The 26302-nt window shown below is 43.3% G+C and overlaps 2 protein-coding genes across 6 annotated transcripts in view; one reads left to right on the top strand and one right to left on the bottom strand.

Annotated features, from left to right (window-relative positions):
• Positions 1-1058, bottom strand: part of rnf10 (ring finger protein 10) — a 49871-nt gene extending 48813 nt beyond the window's left edge. For 4 of the 5 annotated variants that reach the window (XM_020514331.2, XM_048611371.1, XM_048611372.1 and 1 more), the window contains exon 1: positions 589-1057. In XM_020514331.2, the coding sequence (XP_020369920.1) occupies positions 589-664 (76 nt within the window). In that variant the 5' untranslated portion in view covers positions 665-1057. Of the gene's footprint in view, positions 1-588 lie in introns of all 5 variants that reach the window. The other variant, XM_048611375.1, reaches the window with a different exon arrangement.
• Positions 1059-1089: 31 nt separating this feature from the next.
• coq5 (coenzyme Q5, methyltransferase) lies at positions 1090-25301 on the top strand. Its single transcript, XM_020514325.2, has 8 exons — positions 1090-1162; positions 7218-7487; positions 11008-11157; positions 16334-16561; positions 20128-20234; positions 20525-20613; positions 22264-22375; positions 23547-25301. The coding sequence occupies exons 1-8, from the start codon at positions 1090-1092 to the stop codon at positions 23646-23648; spliced, it is 1131 nt and encodes a 376-aa protein (XP_020369914.2). The 3' UTR covers positions 23649-25301.
• The last annotated feature ends 1001 nt before the right edge of the window (positions 25302-26302 follow it).

The raw sequence follows: 26302 nt of genomic DNA, 5'->3' as shown, positions 1-26302 counted from the left end.
CCTTCCTGCATTTAAAAGTTACTAAGTTGATCAAAAGGGGAACCATTAGATTTCGAGTAACCAAACTCTAAATATTAGCTGCTTAATCATTAGCAATGCCAAAGCTCTACCTGAATACGGAATCAGGCTAGTAATTCTGCCACAAAGGACACTCGGCACGAAACACAAAGAAACTACTGAAGATGCCACAAATCTCAGTCAGAAGTTACAGGTGGCACACAGGTCAAGGAAGCGGGAAGCAGCAATGGGGTCAGACTGAGTTTATACTAATAGCTGCGAATTAAGTATTGACCAGGGCATCTCACCCGTGGCCCACCTCACCCATCGAACAGGAACCTTTTACAGGTGTCGGGAGTGGGGGAGACAAATAAACAGCTCTTTTACAGTACAGCACAGGATTACCAGATCGACAGCTACTCAGGTGAGGGGTGCGAGGGGCAGCCAAGGTTTAATGAAAGCTGAAACAATTCTGACAGATTGTATATGGGGTGGGGGCAGAGAAAGAGACCGAGGGGGAACGCGCAGGGTACTTTTAGTGGCCATGTAAACACTGCACGATATGGATGGGGGCGGCGGCACCGACCCTACCTTGTTTACTTTTACTGTCCGAGGGTGGCACCTTGCTGGGTCCTGCCGAGGCGGAACGTGCAGACTTCTTTTCCATGTCTGGATCTTCCAGCGTCAGCTTCCAGCAGCTCAATGGGAACGACGTGGCTGGTTGTGCCAACCGGTTTTCCACAGGGCATCGCGTAACGGGGCCTAACTTTAATCTTCATCATGGCGACCTCTGCATTGTGACCAAATCTAAAGATGGCGAAAGTGAAGATGGAGCGGAGGGAGGATGAGGGGAAGAGAGAGAGCGGAGGGGGTGGGGGACGAAGCTGGCTTGGAACAAGCCGCTGGAGATGAGTGGAGAGGGCCCAGCGCTTTGACTTGACCCCCACCCCGCGCTCCTGAGGCGGTTTGGGTTTGTATAAAGGCCGAGCCTTAGCTGTCCAGCACCGCTCCCACTCCGCACAGCAATGGCGACAAGTCGCCAGGAAGGAACCGAAGCACCCGGATGGAAGCGCTTTTATAGACACCGTGGAGATGCCGCGCATGCGCCTGACGCCCACGGTTCTGCTGGGAATTGTAGTCTTCTCCTCGCTTTCCGCCAATCACGGTGAGGCTCCCTGAGCGCAGCCAATGACCAGCCGCTCTCCCTGGCCACGTGATTCCTTGTCACAGCAGCCTCCTGGTTACCCCACATTGCTCGTAGTTAAAGGGTCTGCTGGTGAAGTGGTAGTGTCCCAGGTTCAAGCCTCATCTTTCCAGAGTGTGTAATAATACCGCTGATCAGGTTGATTAAAAATATCTACAAGCAGTTGTTGGCGAGGGGCTTCGGGAAAAGATCAGAAAGGGTAACACCCAAGTAGAAGGGCCAATAACCAGGGGGACATAGTCCTTTTCAGGTAAGAAGCAGGACAGGAGATTTGAGGAAAAGTGTTCTCTCCCAGAGGGTGATGGGTATCTGGAACTCACTGCCTAAAAGGGTGGTTGAGGTGGAAACACACTAAGTATTGAGACGATCTCTTGAGCTGCCTTAGTGTACAAGGCTACAGATCATGTTGACAAATGGGATTAGAATAGACAGATGTTAGATGGCCTTTATCTATGCTGTAAAAACACTATGACTAAATTGAAGTGAAAAGTAAGCAAGTTCTACAGAAGATCAGCCACCTTAAAGCAAATGCATTTTCTCTTTGCATTTGCTGAATGGCCTATAATTTATTGTCAGCTTCTTTTGTACTTTGATACATAGATACACTTCTGTGTAAGCATATAGTGCTACTCCCAGTAATTTACCACAAGGCGTCATTATTTAAGAATCTTCAAGATTTAGTACACGATAATTTTTAAAGCACAATTTACATATGCAAAATACTGAATAATACATTTCTGTGGCTCCTTTTCCTTCCCTGAATTTCCACTGATAATAAAAATAATATAAAGAAAGTTTTTGAGTTTCCAAAAATGAATTGCATAGCAGTATATAGTTTAAGTGCTTTCTTGGATCTTTGAACTCTGACCATTTTGACAAAGGGGTCACTGAACTTGAAACGTTAACTTTGTTTTTCTCTCAACAGATGCTGCCAGACCTGCCAAGTTTCTCAGCATTTTCTATTTTTGTTTCAGATTTCCAGCAACCCTGGATCTTTGTTTCTATTTTAGTAATCCAATTGTCCAGCTCACTCATGACCTTTTTAGTTCATATTGCGTTAGCTAAACTATCCCTGAGTCAAAATGCCAGAACAACAATCTTTCAGATGAGACAAACCAATCCTTCACTTGATTTCCCCTGGCACCAATGAATGAGAATTAATGACTACTGCATAAAAAAAAGAAACTGCTGGAAATACTCAACCGGTCACGCAGCCTCTGTGGAGAGAAAAAAAAGTTAATGTTTCAGGACAGCAAAATGTCATCAGAACATTCAGTCCTATCCTGTGGCTCAATTATACAGATTGACCAATAAATGCCTATCTTATGGCAGGGTATTTTGAATTCTGTACCCTGGGTAACAAGTGTTCAAATTTTACAGCATCTGCATTTTTTGAAAGTCTGATGCAGGGTTGGCATAGCTGCCCACATAACTGGCAGTTTATGCTGTTAACTTAAGCAGCTGTAGCTGGGTACATCAAATGTTATGAATTTGGCCTATAAAGCAAACTAAAATAAATTACAGTGCTAGCCTTTGTATGGACCACGATTGTTCACTGGTTTCCCAGGATAGGTGGTCTACTGCATTACAGAAGCTGCTTGTCTTTTGTTTCATTTGTACTTGCCACCTTGATGTCATTTGCCTTGATACTGTTCTCCATTGAAGACCTACCTGGGGACATGTCATCTAAATTATGTGGGAGGCATGTCATCTAAATTATGGAAGCAGGTCAAAGATTGGCAAAGAAACCCTAAAATGAAACAAAGAACAGTGAAAAACAAGGTCTGAAACACAAACAAAAATTTCTGGAGAAACTCAACAGGTCTGGCAGCATCTGGAGAGGGAAAGGAAAGTTAACGTTTTGCGTCCAGTAGCCCAACTATAGAACAAGAGGAAAACACATACTTGATCTCATCCTCACCAATCTGCCTGTGAATGACAATATCAGTAAGAGTGAACACCGTGCAGTCCTCGTAGAGACAAAATCCTGCCTTCATGTTGTGCTGTGTGGCATTATCACTATGCTGAATGGGACAGACTTCAAATAGATATAATAACTCAAAGGCTATTTGTAAGGCCCTGTGAGCCATCAGCTGCAGTCAAATTATACTCCAACTTTCGGACCTGGCTTATCCTCCCACCTTACCATTACCATCAAACAAGGGATCAACCCAGTTCAATGAAATATGCAGAAGCAGCTCCAGGCATACCTAAAAATGAGGTGTCAACCAGGTGAAACTACAAAGTGGGACAATTTCTTTGCCAAACAGCCTAAGTAGTGGATGATCTATCTCAGCCTGGTTCAGACGCCCCCAGCATCACAGATGCCAGCCTTCAGCCAATTCAACTCACTCCATGTGATATGAAGAAATAGTTGGAGTTTCTGGCTACACAAAGACTAAGGGCCTATCACCGAGTGTGGCATCGAGGAGCTCCAGCAAAACTGGAAACAGTGAGAATCCAGGGGGAAACTGTCAACTGATTGGAGTTATACCTAGCACATAGGAAAAACGTTGTGATGATTGGAGATCAGTCATTTCAGCTCCAGGACACCTTTGCAGGAGTTCCTCAGGGTACTATCCATCTTCATCTGCTTCATTATTGACCTTCCCTCCCTCATAACATCAGAAGTGGGATGTTCACTGATGATTGCACATTGTTCAGCACCATTCATAACTCCTCAGATACCGAAACAGTTCATGACCAAATGCAGCAAGACCTGGATAATATCCAGATTTGGACTGATAAATGGCAAATAACATGTGCATCATAAAAATGGCAGAAAAGTAACTATATTCAACATGAGAGAATTTAACCATCGCCCCTGAGATTCAATTGCATCACTATCACTGAATTCCCTTCTGTCAATATTCCTGGGGGTTACCACTGACCAGAAACTGAACTGGACTAGTCATGTAAGAATGTGCCACAACAGCATGTGAGAGGTTAGGAATCTTGCAGTGAGTAACTCACCTGTAGACAGCCAAAGCCAGTTCATCATCTACAAGGCACAAGTATGCTTTAATCGGTCAGTGCATTGAGTAGAGGAGTTGGGAGATCATGTTGTAGCTGCAGAGGACATTGGTTAGGCCACTTTTGGAGTACTACGTTCAATTCTGGCCTCCCTCCTATAGGAAATATGTTGTGAAACTAGAAAGGGGTCAGAAAAGATTTACGAGGATGTTGCCAGGGTTGGAGGGATTGAGTTATAAGGAGAGGCTGAATAAACTGGGGCTATTTTCCCTGAAGCGTCGGAGGCTGACGGGTGACATCTTAGAGGTTTATAAAATCATGAGGGGCATGGTTAGGCTCAATAGGCAAGGTCTTTTTCCTAGGGTGGGGTTTAAGGTGAGAGGGGAAAGATATAAAAGGAACCTAAGAAGCAACTTTTTCATGCATAGGGTGGTGCATGTATGGAATGAGCTGCCAGAGGAAGTGGTGGAGGCTGGTACAATTACAACATTTAAAAGGCATCTGCACGGGTACATGAATAGGAAGGGTTTAGAGGGATATGGACCAAATGCTGGCAAATGGGATCACATTTATATAGGATATCTGGTCAGCATGGATGAGTTGGACCAAAGGGTCTGTTTCTATGCTGTATATCTCTATGACTCTAAGTCAGGAGTGTGATGGAACACTCCCCTCCTGCCTGGAGATATGCAGCTACAACACTCAAAAAGCTCAACAGAATCCAGGACAAGGCAACAATCATTTGATTGGCACCTCAACCACAAATATTCCCTCCAACATCAACACTCCATAGCAGCAGCATACAAGATGCACTGCAGAAGCTCACCGAGGCTCCTTGGACAGCACCTTCCAAACCCATGACGACTTCCACCTAGAAGGACATGGGGAGCACATACATGGGAACACAACCACCTGCAAGTTCCCTTGAAGATGCTCACATCCTGACTTGGAAATATATTGCTGTTCCTTCAGCATTGCTGGTCAAAATCCTGGAACACACTCCCTGACAGTATTCTGAGTGTACCTACACCAAATGGGCTTCAACAAGTCAAGAAGACAGCTCACGACTATCGTCCTAAAGGCAACTAAGGATGGGCAATAACTGCTGTGTCAGCCAACAATTCTCACAGCCCATGAGTGAAGTAAAAAAATTTGTATTTTCTGAAAGGTGGTCTCCATGCTTCTTGTTGAGTTCAGCACAATTTTGGTTGTGATTTTGTCCTGCTATCAATATTCATTATGGACCTCAGGTCTTTGGTGCAAGCATTCCAGAGATTTAATGTGACATACAGTGGGATTCTTCACCATACACTGTAATCCACCCCTCCCATCCCCCCACCATCACCACTTACCATGACGAAATAACTTACACCCTGCTTCCTGTAAAGACTCCATCCCATTCTCTCAGTTCCTCCGTCTCTGTCGCATATGTTCAGATGAGGCCAACTTCGACAAGGGAGCCTCCAAAACGTCCACCTTCTTCCTCGACCGAGGATTCCCCAGCACCGTTGTTGACAGGGCCCTCAACCAGGTCCAACCCATCTCCCGCACTTGCACCCTCACCCCTTCTCTTCGCTTCTGCAACAGCGATAGTGTTCCCCTTGTCCTCACCTACCATCCCACCAGCATCCATATTCAGAAGATCATCAGATGCCATTTCCGCCATCTCCAGCGAGATGCCACCACAGATACATATTCTCCTCCCCTCCATTGTCTGCATTCCGCAGGGACCATTCCCTCTGGGATATCCTGGTCCACTCTTTCTTCAGCCCCAACACTTCCCCACGGCCCTACGGCACCTTCCCCTGTAACCGGTGAAGGTGCAACATGTGCCCATTTACCTCCTCCTTCCCCACTATCCAAGGGCCCAAACATATCTTCCAGGTAAAGCAACATTTCACCTGCACTTCCCAGAAGCTAGTGTAGTGCATTTGCTGCTCACAATGTGGTCTCCTCTAAATTGGGGAAACGAAGCGTAGACTGGGTGACCATTTCACAGAACATCTACATTCTACTTGCAAAAAAGGCCCTGAGCTGCCTGTTGCCTGACACTTCAACTCACCACCCTGCTCACTGGCCAACATCTCTGTCTCTGGCTTGCTGCAGTGTTCCAGCAAAGCTCAACGCAAGTTGGAAGAACAACACCTCACTTTCTGCTTGGGGACTCTGTAGCCCTCTGGACTCAATATTGAGTTCAATAATTTTAGGGCCTAAACTCTTCCGTTTCCTAGCCCCCTACCCCACACATCGGGCCTTGTTATCACATAGCTTGCCATTACACACTACCTATTGTTAGTTACTAACAGTCCCTATTAACAACTATTCACCCTCCTAGCCAGATCAACTTTTTTGTCCATCCAACTGCTCTTCTCTCTCTTCGGGCTCTATCCTATCGTTTACTCCTCACGCCATCCCCCTCCCTATTTTCTGCATATAAACCACTTTCCCAGCTACCATTAGTTCTCAGGAAGGGTCACTGGACCCAAAACGATAACTCTGATCTTTTCTTCACAGATGCTGCCAGATCTGCTGAGTTTTTCCAACAACTTCTGTTTTTTGTAACTCATTCGGGCTGGTGTCTCTCGGGCCATTCTAAGTTTGCCAGACTAAATTACTGCAAATGCTCGAAATCTTAAACAAAGTTTTAAAAAGGCTACGGACTCGGCAAATCTGGGAGCATCTGACAGAGAAAGAGTTAATGTTTATGATTTTTCAAAAGCTTTTGAACTGAAACACTGACTGTATCTCTCTCTCCACAGATACTACCAGATGGACATTTATTTTCTGGTTTGAGCCTGTAACGTATTGGTTTTGAAGTTAGGAAAAAGACGAAACATCAGCCCAAAGTAAATTCCTGGATATGTTAAGCCTCCCTCACTGTCATTTTGCTTTATGCATTTTGCTGTCTGCCATTACTACAAATACAGGTTCAAACATTTAAATAGGTTTACAGTCTAGGCACTTGCTTTAAGATCTCAATGCTAACATTTACTGGATATTGAGGTCTTTTCGTACAATAGAGTAATGTTTGATTAGAAAACAGTAACTAGCATCATTTCACAGCTGACACATGAGCCACCTTCCGCTTGGCCCGGAAGCGGAAGCCAGGTAGACCGGCGGTTCAGGAGCAAGATGGCCGCCTATCGGTTACTGGGGTCGTTTAGAGTGGGGCCGTGGGGAGGGAATGGGTTCTTTACGTGTCGCCGGAATTTTGCGGCTTCTCTTTCTGTCAGAGCTCGTTCCGGTAAAGCCGAGGAAAAGCAAGCTCATTTTGGCTTCGAGAACGTGTCTGAGTCGGAAAAAGCGGAGAAAGGTGCGAGTGTGTGGATTGGGGCTTGGGAGGTTTGGGTGAGCCTGGGATGTCCCCTAACTTTCCGGATGGTAAGGGATCCATAACTGTGAGTAGCTGAGCCGTAGAAACCGGGATGCCCCAAAGCTCCAGTGAGCTGACTTCGCTGAGCTAAACGCTGGTGACATGCAGTTGACCTCAGGTTGGTAAAAGGCACGTTAATTAGGAATCCTGCACCCGACTTCTGTCGTTCTCTTCCTGTTCACTCTTAGCTATGTCCCTTCTGATTTCACGTGGGAAATGTTGATTTTGGTTGAGTATCTTAGCACACAGCATTACTTTTTGCACGTACTTGGTAACTCTCAGGTCTACCTCACATAGAATCCCCTACAGTGTGGAAAAGAGGCCATCTGGCCCATCAAATTTGCACTGACCCTCTGAAGAGCATCCCACCCTATTCCTGTAACCCCACATTTACCATTGTTAATCCACCTACACTACAAGTCCCTAGACACTATAGACAATTTAACATGGCCAATCCAGCCAACCTGCACATCTTTGGACTGTGGGAAGAAACTGGAGCACCTGGCAGAAACCCACACAGACGCAGGGAGAATGTACAAACTCTATATAGACAGTCACCCAAGGCTGGAATCAAACCTGGGTCCCTGGCACTGAGAGGCAGCAGTACTAACCACTGTGCCTCTGTACTGCCCTTCAGGTCTCGATTCCTTCACTGTTGCTAAATTGTCAGACTACTTATATGACATCCAGTACTGAATGACCAGAAACTTTCTCCTGTTAGATATTGGGAAGATAAACTTTTGTCTTTGTCCCTGCTGCAATTCCTAGTGCTAGCTGCTGACTCATTCACTTTCCTTGGCAGCTATCTGCAGTTACAACACTTGGTTGGCCACCTTGGTATCATAATTGACCCGAAGATGCATTTCAGATCACTTAATTCACTAAACCTATTTCCATTGTGATACTGTCACCTGATTTTGCCCCTGCCTCGACTTGTGCTGAAAATCTCTTCAATGACCTTGTTACCTCTGAATTTTACTATTCCAATGAACTCTTTATCTGGCTCTTCTATTCTGTTCTTCATAAATCTAATGTCATCCAAAACTCTACCCAAGTCTTAACTGTTACTATGTCCCATTCACCTATCAATCCGTTACTCATAACTTACATTGCCTCCTGGTCAAGAAATGCCTTGATTTTAAAATTCTTATCCACATTTTCCAGTCCCTGTGTGACTTTATTCTTCCCTATCTTTGTAATCTTTTCTAGCCTTTACATTCTGAGGTACCTTTCCTCTTTACATTCTTCATTGAATTTCATCTGCCCATTCCACCAGTTTGATAAACTATAATAATCTTCCTCAGAGTTGACAATATTTCCAAGTTGTCTGCAAACTTTGAAATTGTGTTCTGGACATTTAATGACCTAGATTGATGGAGAGTGAGTGGCCCTAATAATGACCTCTGTGCTATACACCTTCCTCCAGTCTGAACTACAACCATTCATCACTGTGTTTCCTATCACTTAACTGCACTGTCATAGTCTTTTTTTCCACAGGTTTTAACTTTGTTGAAGTTTATCAAATGTCTATTTGAAAGCCCACATTTAACTCATCAACCCCCTCCAATATATCATTTAATAAACAAACTCAACTGAGTTAGTTGAAACAATTTGCCTTTGCCAAATTCATGGTAGCTCTCCTTAATTAATCCATATTTGTTTAAGTGATTATTTTGGCCTGATTTTTTTTTTCATTAAAAGCTTTCCTGTCATTGAAGTTAAACTGATCAGCCTATAGTTGCTGGACTTGTCCTTTGCAACTTTTTTGAAAAATGATGCAACATTTGTCATTTGTCAGCACTCTGGCAGCACTCCAGCATCTAAGGAGAGTTGGAAGATATGACCAATGCTTCTGCAGCTCCCAGCATTACTTCATCGTTATCCTCAGGAGAATCTGATCAGGTCCTGATGACTTTCCAACAGCATTTCCAATACTTTTTGTGCCTATTTTTATGTCATCAATTATCTCAACTGCCTCCTCTTTCATTGACTTTGTTAGCATCATCTTCCTTGGGAAAGATGGATGCAAGGTACTGACTTAGTATTTCAGCCATATCATCTGCTTCCTTGCCTTAATCCCTTTTGGTCCCTAATCACTCCTCCTTTTGCTTTTCATAGAAGAAAACTGAAAAGATAATGAGGACAACACAAATGTATGAGAAAATATCTTAGATCATTTAAAAGGGAACACTATTATTTAGTAAACAGGTATGTAAAAGGATAGTCAAAGGAAAATCAAGGCAAATTATGGTACAAAAAGAAAATGGCCTTGTGGAACCAGAGAGTATGGCTGACATATTGTACAAGTACTTTACATCTGACTTCACTTTATAAAAAGGATACTGTCACCGTTACAATAACAGAGCTGGGGGTAGAGCAATTGGAAAAGATCAAAATCAATAATAGGTGTATCAAATTGTTACCAGTGCTCAGTAGATAAACCACCCAGGGTGGATGGGATGCATCCTAATTGCTGTGGGAGGTAAGAATGGAAATAGTGTCTACTCTCCAACAATTGAAAGATTGTGGGTATATACAGAAGTGGTGTCAGATGACCGGACGGTTCAAAAAAGGGACACAATTAAAGTAGATAATTAAAGGCCAGTTAACCTAGCGTTAATGGCAATGAAACATCCAGAGACACTAATGCAAGCTGTAATTGTCATTTTGACAAATGTGGATTAATAAACAAAAGCTGACCTGAACTGGAAAAAGGCAGTTCATGTCTGACTAATTTGAATGCCCTTGCTCAAATAAGGGACAGTTGAAGTGGATGTGGACTTTCAACCTCATTGCTTTATCTACCTGTAGATACTTTCTAATCAACCTGTTCAGAGATGTTATTGCACAGCTCTGGAGAAGATAAGACTTGAACCTGGGCCTCCTGGCTTAGGGTTAGGGATACTACCACTGCATCACAATAGCCCATAGGTGGACTTTTCAAAAAGAACTTTGATAAAGTATCATGTAATAAACTTGTTAGCAAAATCAAACTCATAGAATTAAAGGAATTATTGGCAATTATGCAAAATTGGCTGAGACGCAAGCCAAACTTTTAGTGAATGATGAACAAAAACAAAGTTGCTGGAAAGGCTCAGCAGGTCTGGCAGCATCTGTGGAGAAGAAAACAGAGTTAACGTTTCGGGCCCGGTGACCCTCAGAACAGGTGGCATCTTGCTGGAGGTGGCGGAAATGGCGTCTGATGATCTTCTGGATGTGGATGCTGGTGGGATGGTAGGTGAGGATAAGGGGAACCCTATCGCTGTTGCGGGAGGGAAGAGAAGGGGTGAGGGCAGAAGTGTTTTTTTTAAGTGAATGATTGTTTGGGATGAAGTACTTTGACATTTCCCTACTTTGATTGCAGGATTTCCTTTCGGTCCTTCGAGAGACTCACATACGTCTTAGTTAAACTTATGCATATGATATTTATTGTAGAATGATTCTTTATTTCTTGTTATAGTTTACAAAGTATTTGAAAATGTTGCCAAAAATTATGATATAATGAACGACGCCATGAGCCTCGGCATTCACAGGTTATGGAAGGATGCACTGATTCGTATGATGAACCCACTGCCAGGAGCAAAGCTGCTTGATGTGGCCGGAGGGACAGGTACAATAATTATTCAAACATATTCTAATGCTGCCAAGACTATGATGGGTATGTAAAGATTTTGTGGATCCTACATTCCTGATCACTATCCCCTTTGCTTTGCCTAATTCTGAAAATTTTGAGTTTTTGATATGTTAAATTTGAGGTATTTTAGAGTTAACAGACTCCGTGAGCTTAATGCTGTTCGTATGGTGTATAATGGAACTTGATGCAATAAACTGTAACAACGTGGACACAAAATTGGCTGAGTGGTAGGAAATTAGTTAATGGCCAATGATTTTTTTTAGGCTGAAGAAAGATTTGTAGTGCAATTCCCCAAATTTATATATTGTACCCCTTGCTCTTCCTGATGGATATTAGCCGTCTAGATCTTGATAATATATTTCAACATTTGCAGCTGATATGAAACCTGCAAGAATTGTAAACTGTGTGGAACTCCAAAGGAAAAAGACAAGTTGGTGGAGAGGGCAGGTAGGTTGCAGATGAGGTTCAATGCAGAGAAGTGTGAGGTCATGCATTTTGGTAGGAGAAATAGGGAGTAGAGTTCTAAAGTGGATGCAGGAGCTGCTGGACCTGGGTGTGTGTGTTCATAGATCATTGAAGGTGACAGGACAGGTGAAGAGAGCAGTAAGTAAAACATATAGTATCCTTTGGAAATCATAGGAACTGCCAGTGCTGGAGTCTGAGATAACAAGGTGTGGTGCTAGATGAACACAGCAGGCCAGGCAGCATCAGAGGAGCAGGAAAGCTGACGTTTTGGGTCTGGACCCTTCTTCAGAAATGGGGGAGGGGAAGGGGGCTCTGAAATAAATAGAGAGAGGGGGAGGCGATGATAGAGGGTGGTTAGAGGAGCAGATAGGTGGAGAGACGGACTTTACAAGCTTCAAAATCTTCCCACTCCCGACCTCATCCCAAGACCATCTTGTCCCCGCCTCCTTGACCTGTCCGTCTTCCCTCCCACCTACCCGCCCCTCCCTCTTCACTGACCAACCCCCATCCCAACTCCTGTACTGGCTTCATCCCTGCCTCCTTGACCTGTCCATCTTCTCTCCACCTATCTGCTCCTCTATCCACCTTCTATCATCGTCTCCCCCCACCTCTTTTTATTTCAGAACTCCCTTCCCCTCCCTCATTTCTGAAGAAAGGTCCAGACCCGAAACATCAGCTTTTCTGCTCCTCTGATGCTGCCTGGTCTGCTGTGTTCATCCAGCTCCACACCTTGTTATATAGTATCCTTTGCTGTATTAAGAGGGGCACTGAGTAAAAGAGTAAGGAGGTGTTGTTGAACTTGCATAAGACATTTTTTAGACCTTATTCAGGGCAGTACGTTATAGGATGAGTGTGAATGCATTGGAGAAGTGCAGAACCAATTTATAAGGATAGTTCCAGGTGTAAGAAACTTCATTATCAGAATAGACTAAAGAAATTGAGACTTTTCTCCTTAGAGAGAATGCTATGCGGAGATCTGATAGATGTTACGAAACTGGCTTGTTTTCATTCAGATTTTGTTTTCATATAGCAATCAACAAACATATAGATTTGGACCTCTTATACAAACCCATACAGATCAAAACCGGAAATGACAGTACTCACCATAACGGACCAGACAGTATAAATTCCAAGCAGAGTAGAACAACATTGCTTCATCGGAGGCCTCACTGATGTCACCTAGCATGGTGATGGAACATCTGAACGAAAACAAGCCAGCTTGGCGAGCAAGTCAAAAACCTCACCCACAACCCGAGCTACAAATCTTTGCTAAAACTTTAGATGTTACCAAAATCATGACTGGTCTGGATAGAGTAGGCAGGGAAGAAACTGTACCTACTTGCAGAAAGAACAAGAATGAGAGGGCATAGATTTAAATTGATTTGCAAAAGAAGCAAGATTGATATGAGAAAAATCTCTTTTACTCCGTGAGTAGTTAAGGTCTGGAATGCGCTACCTGGAAGTGTAATAGAGGCAGGTTCAATCGAGGCATTTAAAAAAATATATCATGAGATATCTGCATTGCAGGCTGGGCCAGAACCTATTGTCCATTCCTAGTTCTGTGAAAAAATGGTGGTGGGCTCCTACTTGAAACACTGCAGTCCATGTGCTGAAGGTAGACCCACTATGCCATTAGAGAGGGAATTTCAAGATTTTTAACCCAGCAAAACTGAAGGAAAAGTGATATATTTGCAAGTCAGGATGGTGAGTGGCTTGGAGGGGAACTTGCAGGTGGCGATGTTCCCCTGTATCTGCTGCCCTTGTCCTTCTAGATGGAAGTGGTAGTGGGTTTGGAAGGTGCAGTGTCACACTAAGCCTCCGAGACGGAGGGAGTGGATGTTGGGGATGTAGTGCCATTCGAGCAGGCTGCTTTTTCCTGGATGGTATCAAGCTTCTTGTGTTATTGGATCTGCACTCATCCAGGCAAGTGTTCCATCACCCTTCTAACTCGTGCCCTGCAGATATGCTCAGACTCTGGGTAGTCAGGAGGTGAATTACTCACTAATGGTTTCCTCGCCTCTGACCTGCTCATGTAGCCACAGTATTACATAGCAAATCCAGCTGAATTTCAGTCAATGGTAACCTAAACCCCCCACCGCCCCCAGAATGTTGATAGGGGAGATTCAGTGCTAACATCATTGAACGTCAAGGGATGATGGTTAGGTTCAAGACAGCATTGGACAATTATTTGGGAAGAAATAATGTGCAGGGGTGTGTGGAAGAACCAGGAGACTGGCACTCGGTAATCATGCTCATTTCAAGAGTAGATGCAAGCATGATGGGCTTAGTGGCCTCTTTTTGCACCATAAGACTTCTGTGATTCCTTGAAATGAGAAAGGTAAAGTCAACATTTTTCACTACAGTGATCAGTTGAGCTTTGGATCAGCATTGAGTCTTGGATATCAAATCCATCCCCTCACCAGGACCACAATTCCACCTCTATAAAGTCACCGTATTCTCTCTGTGCAGCCATTCAGCTGTTGCTGAAACCCTCAACTGTGTCTTTACCTCTTGCCTTGAGTATTCCAATGCATCGCTGACTAACGTCCCATCTTCCACAAACTTGAGTTCACCCAAAACCCTTGCTCCCATCTTAATTGACAACAATTCCCACTTTCCCATTGTCCTAGTCTTGCTGACCTACAATATTCTCAGCTCCGCAGTGCCTTGCTTTTAAAGTTCTTGTCTTTGCTTTAAATCCCTTCATAGCCTCACCCTATCATAGAATCCCTACAGTGTGGAAACAGGCCCTTCGACCCAACAAGTCCACCCCGATCCTCAGAGCACCCGCCCATACCCATCCTCTATAACCCACCTAATCTACACATCCCTGAACACTACGGGCAATTTAGCATGGCCAATCCACCTAGCCTGCACATCTTTGGACTGTGGGAGGAAACCGGAGCACCCAGAAACCCACGCAGACACGGGGAGAATGTGTAAACTCCGCACAGACAGTCGCCCGAGGGTAGAATTGAACTCGAGTCCCTGGCGCTTTGAGGCAACAGTGCTAACGACTGTGCCACCATGCTGCCCCGTGCTATCTTATTGCTGTAATCTTTTCTGATCCCACAAACCTCCAAGATATATACAGCTCTCCTATTCTGGCCTTTTGAGCACCCCTGATTTTAACTGTCCCACCGTTAGCAGATGTGTCTTTAGATGTTTGAACCCAAAACTGTCTCAGCCTCCCTGAACCTCTTGCCCCTTCTTTTTCCTCCTTTTCAAGATGCTCCAAAAAACCAACCACTTTACGTGGCTCAGCCAGATTGTGTTCACCAATTCCCTTGTGAAGCACTATGGGACATTGTATTACATTAAAGACGCTATATAAATGTATGTAAGCAGCAGTTGTTGGTGTGGCCTTCCAAATCCATAATTGTACTTTCTCTTTACCCCACCCACAAAAACCATTGCATTGAACAAATGTTTGTGAATAAAATGGAATGTACATTTAGATTCTTTGTTTAATGAAGAATTTTTGTTGCTTTTTTAACATTTTACACTTTTGTTTGATTACTGTTTTTCTGATGTAATGAAACAGGTTAAAATTCCACAAAATATCTTTTTTTTAAATAAAGTACAAATATAGCTACAGCACTTTGGGCCTGCATTCAACCTATCAAAGCTACACCACACCATTTCCAGCTCAAAATCTTTGTTTATTGATGTTTAGTCCCATTTGGTTAATAAAATAATCTAGGAATTCTTGGCAATTATCTCTTGAGTACTTTGTGCAAGTGAATCATTGTTTATTAATAATGAAACCTTCTGTTGTGCAGTTCTAGATGACATGCCTGTTACTTAGTTGTAAGAAAGCTAGAAATCCCCAGACTCTTTCTGTTTCTCTCAAGTTTCTCCCTTTCACGATTTTAGAAGTGCAAAACTTTTTCCATTATGTTTTCCAGACAGGATACTGATCAGATGCAAGAGGCCTGAATGTTCCCTTTCCAGCCCAGGGTTACTACAATGTCACTTGAAGCCCATTACTACTCGAGTTTTGAGCAGGAGGGGATCAAACCTTGCTGCTCCAGAGTTTATTTACACAGCTTGGAAGCATGAGGCTGTTTCTGAGATAAACGCTTAATTCCAACTTTTTTTTAAATTGCATTTTGGTTGATAAATTGACTGAGGTTAGCAGTGTTTTGTTTTTTTTTTTTCAGAAGTCAAGACCAGTTTCATTCCTATTGTTATAGGTAGCCATTCTTTTAATCGTTTTTGTATTCTGGATATTAAACAAAATTATCATTTTGTTATCACTAATGTCACACTGGTATTGAATTCTCCAGTCTAATGAGAATGGCTGATCACTAGTCTGAATAAAACATGTTGAGCATTTAAAAACTATATCAAAAGCAACAAATTTCACTTTCTAATGTGCTAACTCTTGCTGGAGTGCAGATTCTTGGTCTGATACCTTGCTATTTCTCGTGTGAGCTGGTAGTGTCAGGAAGCAAGTCATCCAAAGCCCAAGTCGATCCACTCTACTGGTAGCAAGAAATTATTGGTATTGGCTTTTCTTTCTTCTTCCCGCCATTCTATCCCAGTAGGCAAATGCTGGGAGATTTGTCATATCCTTATTACCATTTGCACAAGCTGATGATTGAGACTGGTACTTTCTAGGTTTCCATGACTCTTTTGAAAAACATTGTTTCCTACAAAGTGAAATTGATTTGTATTTCTGCAGGGGATATAGCCTTTAGATTTATGGATTATGTGAGAATGCAGCATGAAAGACAGAGTCGACAAGCAGTGAAATCTAACCAGAGCCCATCATGGCAACAAATCAGTGAATTTTATCAACAGCAGAATAAATCCAATTCTGATTTGGGATCAAAGGCAGTCATCTGTGACATCAACAAGGAAATGTTAAAACTTGGGAGGCAAAAGGCAGAACAGTTGAACTATACTGAAGGTAGGTATTACCTAAAAGATGGGACATTTCCTCAGCTCTGGGTGTGATATGTAAAGCTAATAGGAACCTCCACAAACAGTTCCATTGTTGATGCATTTGGAAAAGACTGAAAGCTTGCAAATTTATAAGTGATTATAATAAAGGATTCCACTTTTCAGTCTATTCCACTACTCTTTTAATTGTTCCATGCTTCAGTAAGGTGTTTCTTATTGAATCTGGAGTTGGAAGGCTTGAGTGGTAATGTAGAACAAGACTGAAGGAATAAATCTGAACAGAAAAATCTGGAACTAACAAAAAGGTTATGTTATCTAGGAGTGTGGATTGCCGCAGTTCAAGAAGGTTACTCATTACTACCTTTTTCAAGGGTAATTAGGCAAGGCAACAAGTAATGGCCTCTGAGCCCAAACTCCCCATGTAGCAAGACAACTACAGAAGATATTGTTGGATACTGTGACTGCATCACCTAATGAAGGAGTTAGAGAGACTGAGAAGGAGCTCCTGAAAGTCAGGAAATCTCAGATTTGGGGGCGGAAGTTCTCACCACTGTCTAAATCAGTTAATCCCACCATCTGTGTCTCCTTATAGATCTTCCTCTTGGGCGAAGCTTTGATCATCATCTCCTAATATCTCACTTTTGCCTGGCATTGATATGAAGTGCATTGGCATAATTTTCTTCACCAAAGGTGCTACATCATTGCAAACTGTAGTAGCTGAAAAGCAGTCTGGACCAGATTTTTCTGAAGAAGGGTCTAGGCCTGAAATCCCCCGCAGAACGTGCAGCCCTCCGCTCCCTCCGCTCCAATCCCAACCTCACCATAAAACCCGCGGACAAGGGAGGTGCAGTTGTAGTATGGCGCACTGACCTCTACATCGCCAAGGCCAGACGCCAACTCTCCGACACCTCCTCCTACCGCCCCCTTGATCAAGACCCCACCCCTGAGCACCAAACCATCATCTCGCAAACCATCCACAACCTCATCACCTCAGGTGACCTCCCACCCACGGCCTCCAACCTCATCGTTCCCCAACCTCGCACTGCCTGCTTCTATCTCCTTCCCAAAATCCACAAACCTGAATGCCCTGGTTGACCCATTGTCTCCGCCTGCTCCTGCCCCACCGAACTGATCTCCAACTATCTGGACTCCATTTTCTCCCCCTTGGTCCAGGAACTCCCTACCTATGTCCGTGACACCACCCACGCCCTCCACCTCCTCCAGAACTTCCAATTCCCCGGTCCCCAACACCTCATCTTTACCATGGACGTCCAGTCCCTCTACACCTGCATTCCCCATGCAGATGGCCTTAAGGCCCTCCGCTTCTTCCTGTCCCGCAGGCCCGACCAGTCCCCCTCCACTGACACCCTCATCCGCTTAGCCGAACTCGTCCTCACACTCAACAACTCCTCTTTCAATTCCTCCCACTTCCTACAGACAAAGGGGGTAGCCATGGGTACCCGCATGGGCCCAAGCTACGCCTGCCTCTTTGTAGGTTACGTGGAACAATCCCTCTTCCGTACCTACACCGGCCCTAAACCCCACCTCTTCCTCCGTTACATTGATGACTGTATCGGTGCCGCCTCGTGCTCCCACGAGGAGCTCGAACAGTTCATACACTTCACTAACACCTTCCACCCCAACCTTAAGTTTACCTGGACCATCTCTAACACCTCTCTCCCCTTCCTGGACCTCTCTGTCTCCATATCGGGCAACCGCCTAGAAACCGATATTCATTTCAAGCCCACCGACTCCCACAGCTACCTAGAATACTCCTCCTCCCACCCACCTTCCTGCAAAAATGCTATCCCCTATTCCCAATTCCTTCGTCTCCGCCGCATCTGCTCCCAGGATGAGGCATTCCACTCCCGTACATCTCAGTTGTCCTCGTTTTTCAAGGACCGTAACTTCCCCTCCTCGGTGGTCGAGAACGCCCTCAACCGTGTCTCCCGCATCTCCCGCACCTCATCCCTCACACCCCGTCCACGCAATAAAAACCAAAAAAGAATCCCCCTCGTCCTCACGTACCACCCCACCAACCTCCGGATCCAACGCATCATCCTCCGACACTTCCGCCATCTGCAATCCGACCCCACCACCAAAGACATCTTTCCCTCCCCACCTTTATCTGCTTTCCGGAGGGACAACTCTCTCCGTGACTCCCTTGTCCGCTCCACACTCCCCTCCAGCTCCACCACACCCGGCACTTTTCCCTGCAACCGCAGGAAGTGCTACACCTGCCCCCATACCTCCTCCCTCACCCCCATCCCAGGCCCCAAGAAGACTTTCCACATCAAGCAGATGTTCACCTGCACATCTGCCAGTGTGGTATACTGCATCCGCTGTACCCGGTGTGGCTTCCTCTACATCGGGGAAACCAAGCGGAGACTCGGGGACCGCTTTGCAGAACACTTACGCTCGGTTCGCAACAAACAACTGCACCTCCCAGTCGCGAACCATTTCAACTCCCCCTCCCATTCCTCAGACGACATGTCCATCCTGGGCCTCCTGCAGTGCCACAACGATGCCACCCGAAGGTTGCAGGAACAGCAACTCATATTCCGCTTGGGAACCCTGCAGCCCAATGGTATCAATGTGGATTTCACAAGTTTCAAAATCTCCCCTCCCCCTACCGCATCCCAAAACCAGTCCAGCTCGTCCCTGCCTCCCTAACCTGTTCTTCCTCCCACCTATCCCCTCCTCCCACCTCAAGCCGCACCTCCATCTCCTACCGACCAACCTCATCCCGCCCCGTGGACCTGTCCGTCCTCCCTGGACTGACCTATCCCCTTCCTAACTCCCTACCTACACTCACCTTTCCTGGCCCTATCCCCGCCTCTTCGACCTGTTTGTTTCCTCTCCACCTATCCTCTCCTCTATCCCTCTTCTATCCGCCTCCCACTCTCTCCCTATTTATTTCAAAACCCCCTTCCCCTCCCCCTTTTCTGATGAAGGGTCTAGGCCCGAAACGTCAGCCTCTCTGCTCCTATGATGCTGCTTGGCCTGCTGTGTTCATCCAGCCCTGCACCTTGTTGTCTCTAGGCCTGAAATGTCAGTTTTCCTGCTCCTCTGCTGCTTGGCCTGCTGTGTTCATCCAGCTGTACACCTTGTTATCTCAGATTCTCCAGCATCTGCAGTTCCTACCAGATTGTTGGATTGAACACACGTTTCATTATGTAAACTTTTTGTTTTTGCAAGCTTGTAATGAAAAGAGAACATCTTTGTTTAAAACTGCTTTTCATTTACATGCTTAATCATGTATTCATAATATTTGACCTTCACTTTTCCCACATCAAAAAATATTCTGCCCTCTGCTTGCTCATAAAATCTCTAATTCATGCTGAACTTGTAATTGTTCTCCAGTATCTCTCCTAAATTGGTATTCTTCAATTGTACTTGATGCTGTTCTCACTTAGTGCCCAGAGTCATGTCCAACACCAACTAGCACTCAGAATGGAAATCCTCATTTAATTTTTTTTGCAGAATTGACTGTTCAATATTTGATCCAAAGGAATACATTCTGTATGTAAAATTCTGAGAATTCAGTGCTCATGCTTGTTCTCTCCCCCATAGGTCTGTCCTGGGTGGTAGGAAATGCAGAAGAGCTGCCATTTGACGACGACAAGTTTGATGTTTATACGATTGCTTTTGGAATTAGAAATGTCACTCACATTGATCATGTGAGTTGATATAGTGCATCATTGTAACTAATTTGTGATCAATTCTGATGGAGAAGCTGCTGCCTATCACTTTCCTTCTAACTGAAGTGCTGTGCGTATTTTAGAGTTGAAAGGATGAAAGGCCAATAAGTTTATTTCCATATTAGAATATTCCGTAAAATCGTTTTACTGCAACATATCTGCTGTGCACAAAATTTCTATAAAAATTCCTTCTTTTCTACCTGTACGGTGCAAAAGATTATCTATGCAGAAGTCTCTGGCACTCACTGCCTATGTTTTCCCCTTACCAGGTGCTACAAGAGGCCTATCGTGTCTTGAAGCCAGGTGGAAGATTCTTGTGTTTGGAATTCAGCAAAGTACAGAATCCAATAATTTCCAGGTAACCATAGTGAATTCTGTGGTTTAGCATGTTTTAGAGAATCTCCAGTTTTAAGAATGGCCAGTGCTTCATATACTGAATTTATGGAATTTGAGTCTACTGCCACTATTTCCTTTGAGAATCAGAAACCTGTGCTACAGGTTTCTCCAACAGAGTATATTATATTGTAAATGTGAATATACCATTAGGTGGATGCAAATCACTCATCGTGCAGCCTATAATTTCTGCCCTGCTTTGGACTTCCTCTGCCTCCAAGAAGTACAAGTTGAAGATAATTCAACTGGAAAACCATTGTGCCACTGCTGTTGCTGCTCTGTCAAAACTCAAAAGCTTTCCATCAACTAAATAACAGCAAAATAAAACAAACAGTGTTTGGAAATACTCTTAATAACCTTCAGATGAGGCTGTGGTCAATCTGTTTACATGTATGACCCTACCCATGAAAATTTAGATGCCTGTTTTAAACTGACAAAAACATGAGTAAGTCGATTGTAGGTGAGACCTCTAGGGAAATTGCCTCACCCACTTATTTGTTATGAGGTCTTCAGCAAGTAGCAAGAGTTAGTGTCACTGGACTAGTAATGCAGATGTCCAGGCTAATGCTGTGCTGACACTCATTCAAATCCCACCGTTTAAATTCATTTATTATAATCTGGAACTAAAGGCTACTCTTGATGATGGTGACCATGAAATCATTGTTATTTGTTTTTAAAAATTACTCATTCTCTAGAGGGAAGGAAGTATGCTGTTCTTGCCTAGTCTGGCCTACATCAGACTTTCAGCAACATGATTGAATCTTATCTGCCCTCTGAAATGACCTAGCAAGCAGCTCAGTTGTATCAAAACATCACAAGTCGTGGGAGGTGTTTCTACAGTACGCAGACAGCAGCACCGCCACTTTCTCGATGGCCATCAGAAATGGGCAATAAATGTCGCTGTACCCAGTGAAGAGCATATCCTATGAAATAATGTTTAAAAATCAACTTAAGCTTGTTTCAAGTGAGCTTTCTGGATGCAATAATCTTGCCATCTAACACCATGTGATGCAGTCAGTTGATCAGAAATCTGTCTCTTTTGCCTCTGTTACACCTTTTATTATGGCCATAAGTTAGTGCAATGCATGATGAATGGCTGCAAACCTATGCCTTATCATTCTACAGGTATGTTATCTGGTACGATATGTTGATACATCAGTAAACTGTGCTTCCCTATTCCGACTCTTTATTTTCACCAATTTTCTTCGTCAAGATTTCTTCACATTTCCTCTTCTGAAGCCATTAATTGGCTTCCAGTTGGGATGGCGTTCAATAGGTCGTCTTCATTCTCTTGTATTTTTAATCAGGTTGCCATTCTTTATCTCTGAACTTGATGATTCTGCCACACTTGAGCCCAACCTACCTTTGCCTGATATTCCTACTGAAGAACTCTAACCTTTTTTTTCTGATGCCATCCCAGACTTTGTGAATCTGCATTAGCTGATAACATTGACACAGCTTGGATCAAATCTGAACTATCTGGGTCTGCAGTTGCCCCTACTCACTGAAGGAAGTAGTCTCCTTATTTGTGAATAAAAATTTCTGAGCCCCTCACATTTGGCTTTTGAAACTTAATTGTATCGTAATTGTTCAAAATATCTGTTGCTTTTCACAGGCTGTATAATTTGTACAGTTTTCAAGTGATACCTGTTCTGGGTGAGGTTATTGCTGCTGATTGGAAATCCTACCAATACCTGGTGGAGAGTATCCAACGTTTTCCTGATCAGGTAATATTAACATCATTTAGGTAATTTTAAAAAGCACTTGCCAGCATGCTTTGTTTGAATCAAAGATAGGTTTATAAATTTGAATCGAAACAAAATGGGGCTGACGGAACATTGCTATGCTTAAGGCTGCAAAGGTTGCAGTTTTAATGGTTTTTTTGCCTTCCTTCCCCCAAGATGGGGAATTGGCTACAATTGAAGAATGAGTTTGTCTGTTTCGGTTGCAGAAACATAACGGTACTTAGATTGCCCTAGTTTTCCTGATCGACATACTCTTGTACTTGAATTAGAAACTAGTGCTTTCATCAGAGAGAGCGAGAAAGAGAGAACTTGTATTTATCTGTTGCCTTTCACAACCTTGAGACATCCTAAGTGAGTTCTACAATCAATTAAGTACCTCAAATGCAGAAATTTTGCAGTGCAGAAAGATATGCAATCTGGGATGAATTATCTAAAATTTAGATGGTGAATAAATTATTAATCAAAATTGTCAAGCTATTAATGGGAACTAACAGGGAGGAGAGAGCAGAAATTATTTCTCTTATTTGTGGCAAGGAGACAAATCCTATAAGTTAGGAGTCAGACCTCTTGTGAGTGCAGGTGGGAGACATGTGAAGGGACAATCTGCAGTTGGTGTTGGGTTGATTGTTGCTTTAAATTAGATCGTTTAGGTTTAGAATGATTTTTTTTTTTGTGGGTTTATTAATGGATATGAGCAAGGTGGGTATATGAAATCAAGTTACAGATCGGCCAATGTCTGACTGAATAGTTGAACCAGCAGCTGAGAGGTCATATGTCCTACTTCTGTTCCTATGTTCTTAAGGTCTGAAATCTTTTGATAGCACAGCACACCCTCAGTCCTAAACCACAGTACCAGTTTGGAATTTGTTCTCCAATCCAAATGGGATTTGACGATGAGACCTTCTGATTCTGTGAGAATGCTGCCACTGAGTTACAGCGAACCCCTTTTTTTAATCATTTTACGTTTCCTTTACAGTTGCCAGCCGGGAGCTGTACAAGAGTTTCTTGGTTTGAGGGTAGTGAAGTTTTTTTTTCTCTTGAGAAAGAACCTAGCCTGTGATTCAGACCATCTCTCATTTTGATATAACATGTAATGTTTGCCTGGGGAGTTCCACCAGTTGGGTTGCTTTCATTTGCATCTTTTTACTTCCAGGAGGAGTTCAAAGGAATGATTGAAGATGCAGGGTTTTACAGGGTGGAATACAGCAACATGACATCAGGGATTGTGGCTGTTCACTCCGGATTTAAGCTCTAAATTTGAAGCAACGGAAATGAAATAGACTGCTGCCGCTGTGAGGCCCTGCTTTCATTGACTCAAATGCAGATTAAAGATTGTTTGATAGTTATCACATTGCACTGCTAAGATGCTGTAGTACTGGCAGGTATGTCCAAGTCAGTTAGACACTTCCAGCTGCGCAATTATCAGTAAGAGTTGAGGGGATTGTGCTGTGTTATACTCTACTTGTTTCAATGCATAAACACAAGGTTGCATGTCTGCTCCAGTTATATATGCGTTTTCCTCTGTGAGGATGTGTCTCCAGTGTCTTCAAAGTTATACTAATAATCAGTGCATCAAGTCCTTAGGCGTGAAGAAAATATGTTTGCCACCGATTGTCAAACTTTGCCAGCAGAATAGTTATCAAACTAGGCTGCCACATTTATCTAATTTTATTTAAGAAATCAAGGATTTAACGTTTCATATTTTCCCTGAAATGTACTGGATAGAATCTGTTGTATTTCTCACCAGTGCAGCATTTCTGATTTTTGTGTGTGATGGGCATTTGTCTATATATGATTTGCAGGATTGACTAAAACTATTTAAATATCTCAACAGTTGTATAAAACACTTTTTTTTTCTAGTTTGACTTTTGGATTGTTCTTTTTAAAAGGTCTACTTGGATTTCTAGGAGTGGCAAGTAATTTGGTGACAGTGGGTTATTGCTCTACCCCCAGAGTGAGCTCTGATGCTCCTGTATTTCAGGGTGAGTAATGTCCCAAAAGTAGAAATGATTGACCTGCTTTTAGGCCAATGCTGACCAGACATTTTCCCACTGCGATTCAATTCTAAAGCCTGATAATTTTTGCAGTCCTTTGGTGAGAACAGAGAGCGTAATGGCATCAGGGTTGGCCATTGCTGCCTCTAAGCTTGCAAAGCAACATTTTGGCTTGCAGCCCCATTTAGGGTCGTATCCCTATTTTGGGACGCCCTGGTATAAACATTTGAATAAACTGTAATGCACAATGTCCAAGAGAATTTTGGTAACGTGGATTAGAAAGCACCAAACAGAAGTTCAGCATTGGGTGGTGTACTTTTTTCGTTGCTGTTGATGGACCTTCATGGACGTTCATGGATGTCATCTTTTGTGCTGAGAAATTGTGAGAACACATCTATGATGCGGCTTGTCCTCTGTAAAGATCGCCTTCATCCAGAACTGGCAGGAGTGGCTACAGCCTTAACTAACATGGTCACATATGTCTGTCCAGTAGTTTGGGTGAGATTATGTCAAGCAGCCTATTTTGTCCTTGCCCAACATTATTTAATTTAACTTCATAGGGCAGGGCTTAAACTCCCAGCCTGTTGATTGCTAGTCAAGTCACCACAATGCCACACTTAGCAGACCATGTGGTGCATTTAACCACTACATTGTCGAAGTTGTTTGTATTTGAAAAAAGGCAAACATGTTCCTGCTGTTGTAATACTGAAGGTTTCCTTTTTATATAGAGGTTTTCATGACCAGCACATGACTCAAAATGCTTTACAGCCAATGAGGTATGATCAATGTTTTAATAAAGAAAACAATGTATCCAGTTCAATAATTTTGCACATCTCGGATGGAGCAGTTTTCTGTGACGTAATGCAGAACAGAACATTTTTGAAACATGTCAAAATAAAATGTGTTACTGACCACGTGCTGGATTTATATATATGGGAGATGTGTCAGTTTTGTGGTATTACTAGCAATTCTCCCCTGGAGTTCTAATCTCCCATCAGTGGGTGTCCATTTTTATACCAAAGGGAATTTTAAATCCTCTAGCGACTGAGTAAAATTAAGTTGTGTGTCACATAATAAATTCACCAAAGAGCTGATTTGACATTTCTTGCACTGCCTCTCCATCAGCAACAGATTTTTGTTAATTGTGAACTGTCTCCACAATCACTGTCCCAGCATCAACATTCTCTCTCTCTCGCCTCCATCCGATATTGATTCTTGCTTTTCTTCTAAAGGCAGGCCTCTATTTAACTATTGATATTCATGTAAACAAGTTGGGATCTGCTGAATTATCTTTATGGGGAGGTGATGGCCTCGTGGTATTATTGCTAGATTATTAATGCAGTGACCCTGGTAATGTCCTGGGGACTTGGGTTCAATGGTGGAATTTGAGTTACGTAAATATCTGGAATTGGCAGTCTAATGAAACCATTGTCAACTGTCAGAAAAACCCATCTGGTTCACTAATGGGGTAAAAACTGCCATCCTTACCTAGTCTGGCCTACATGTGACTCCAGACCCACAGCAATGTGGTTGACACTTAATTGCCCTCTTGACAATTTAGGGTTAGGAAATAAATGTTGTACTGGCCAGTGACACCCCACCTTCCTGTGAATGAATTTTTAAAAATCAGAATTATAATAATTTGAGAGAACAATTTCAAAAGCACATTGCACCGAATAAACAGAATGAAATCAAAAGCATCAGAATAACTAATAAAGCTCAAGACTGTTCTTAGACAACTGTTTTTAAGCATGCGACTGTTGTTTACATGCCCACAGTCGAGCACTTGTGTAGCTTAGTACCATACTATGTAGTGCACTTAGCTGCTAAATCGTCAGGAGCTCACACCCACTGTGCACAGATGAGGCACAATTTAACAGTTACAAAAACTTTTATTTGAATGCATGGCAATAAG

This window comes from Rhincodon typus, chromosome 24 (genome assembly GCF_021869965.1).
Source record: "Rhincodon typus isolate 14 chromosome 24, sRhiTyp1.1, whole genome shotgun sequence".
NCBI classification, from domain to species: Eukaryota; Metazoa; Chordata; class Chondrichthyes; order Orectolobiformes; family Rhincodontidae; genus Rhincodon; species Rhincodon typus.
The sequence above is the reverse complement of the archived record's forward strand: the minus strand, read 5'-3'. Positions and strand labels throughout refer to the sequence as shown.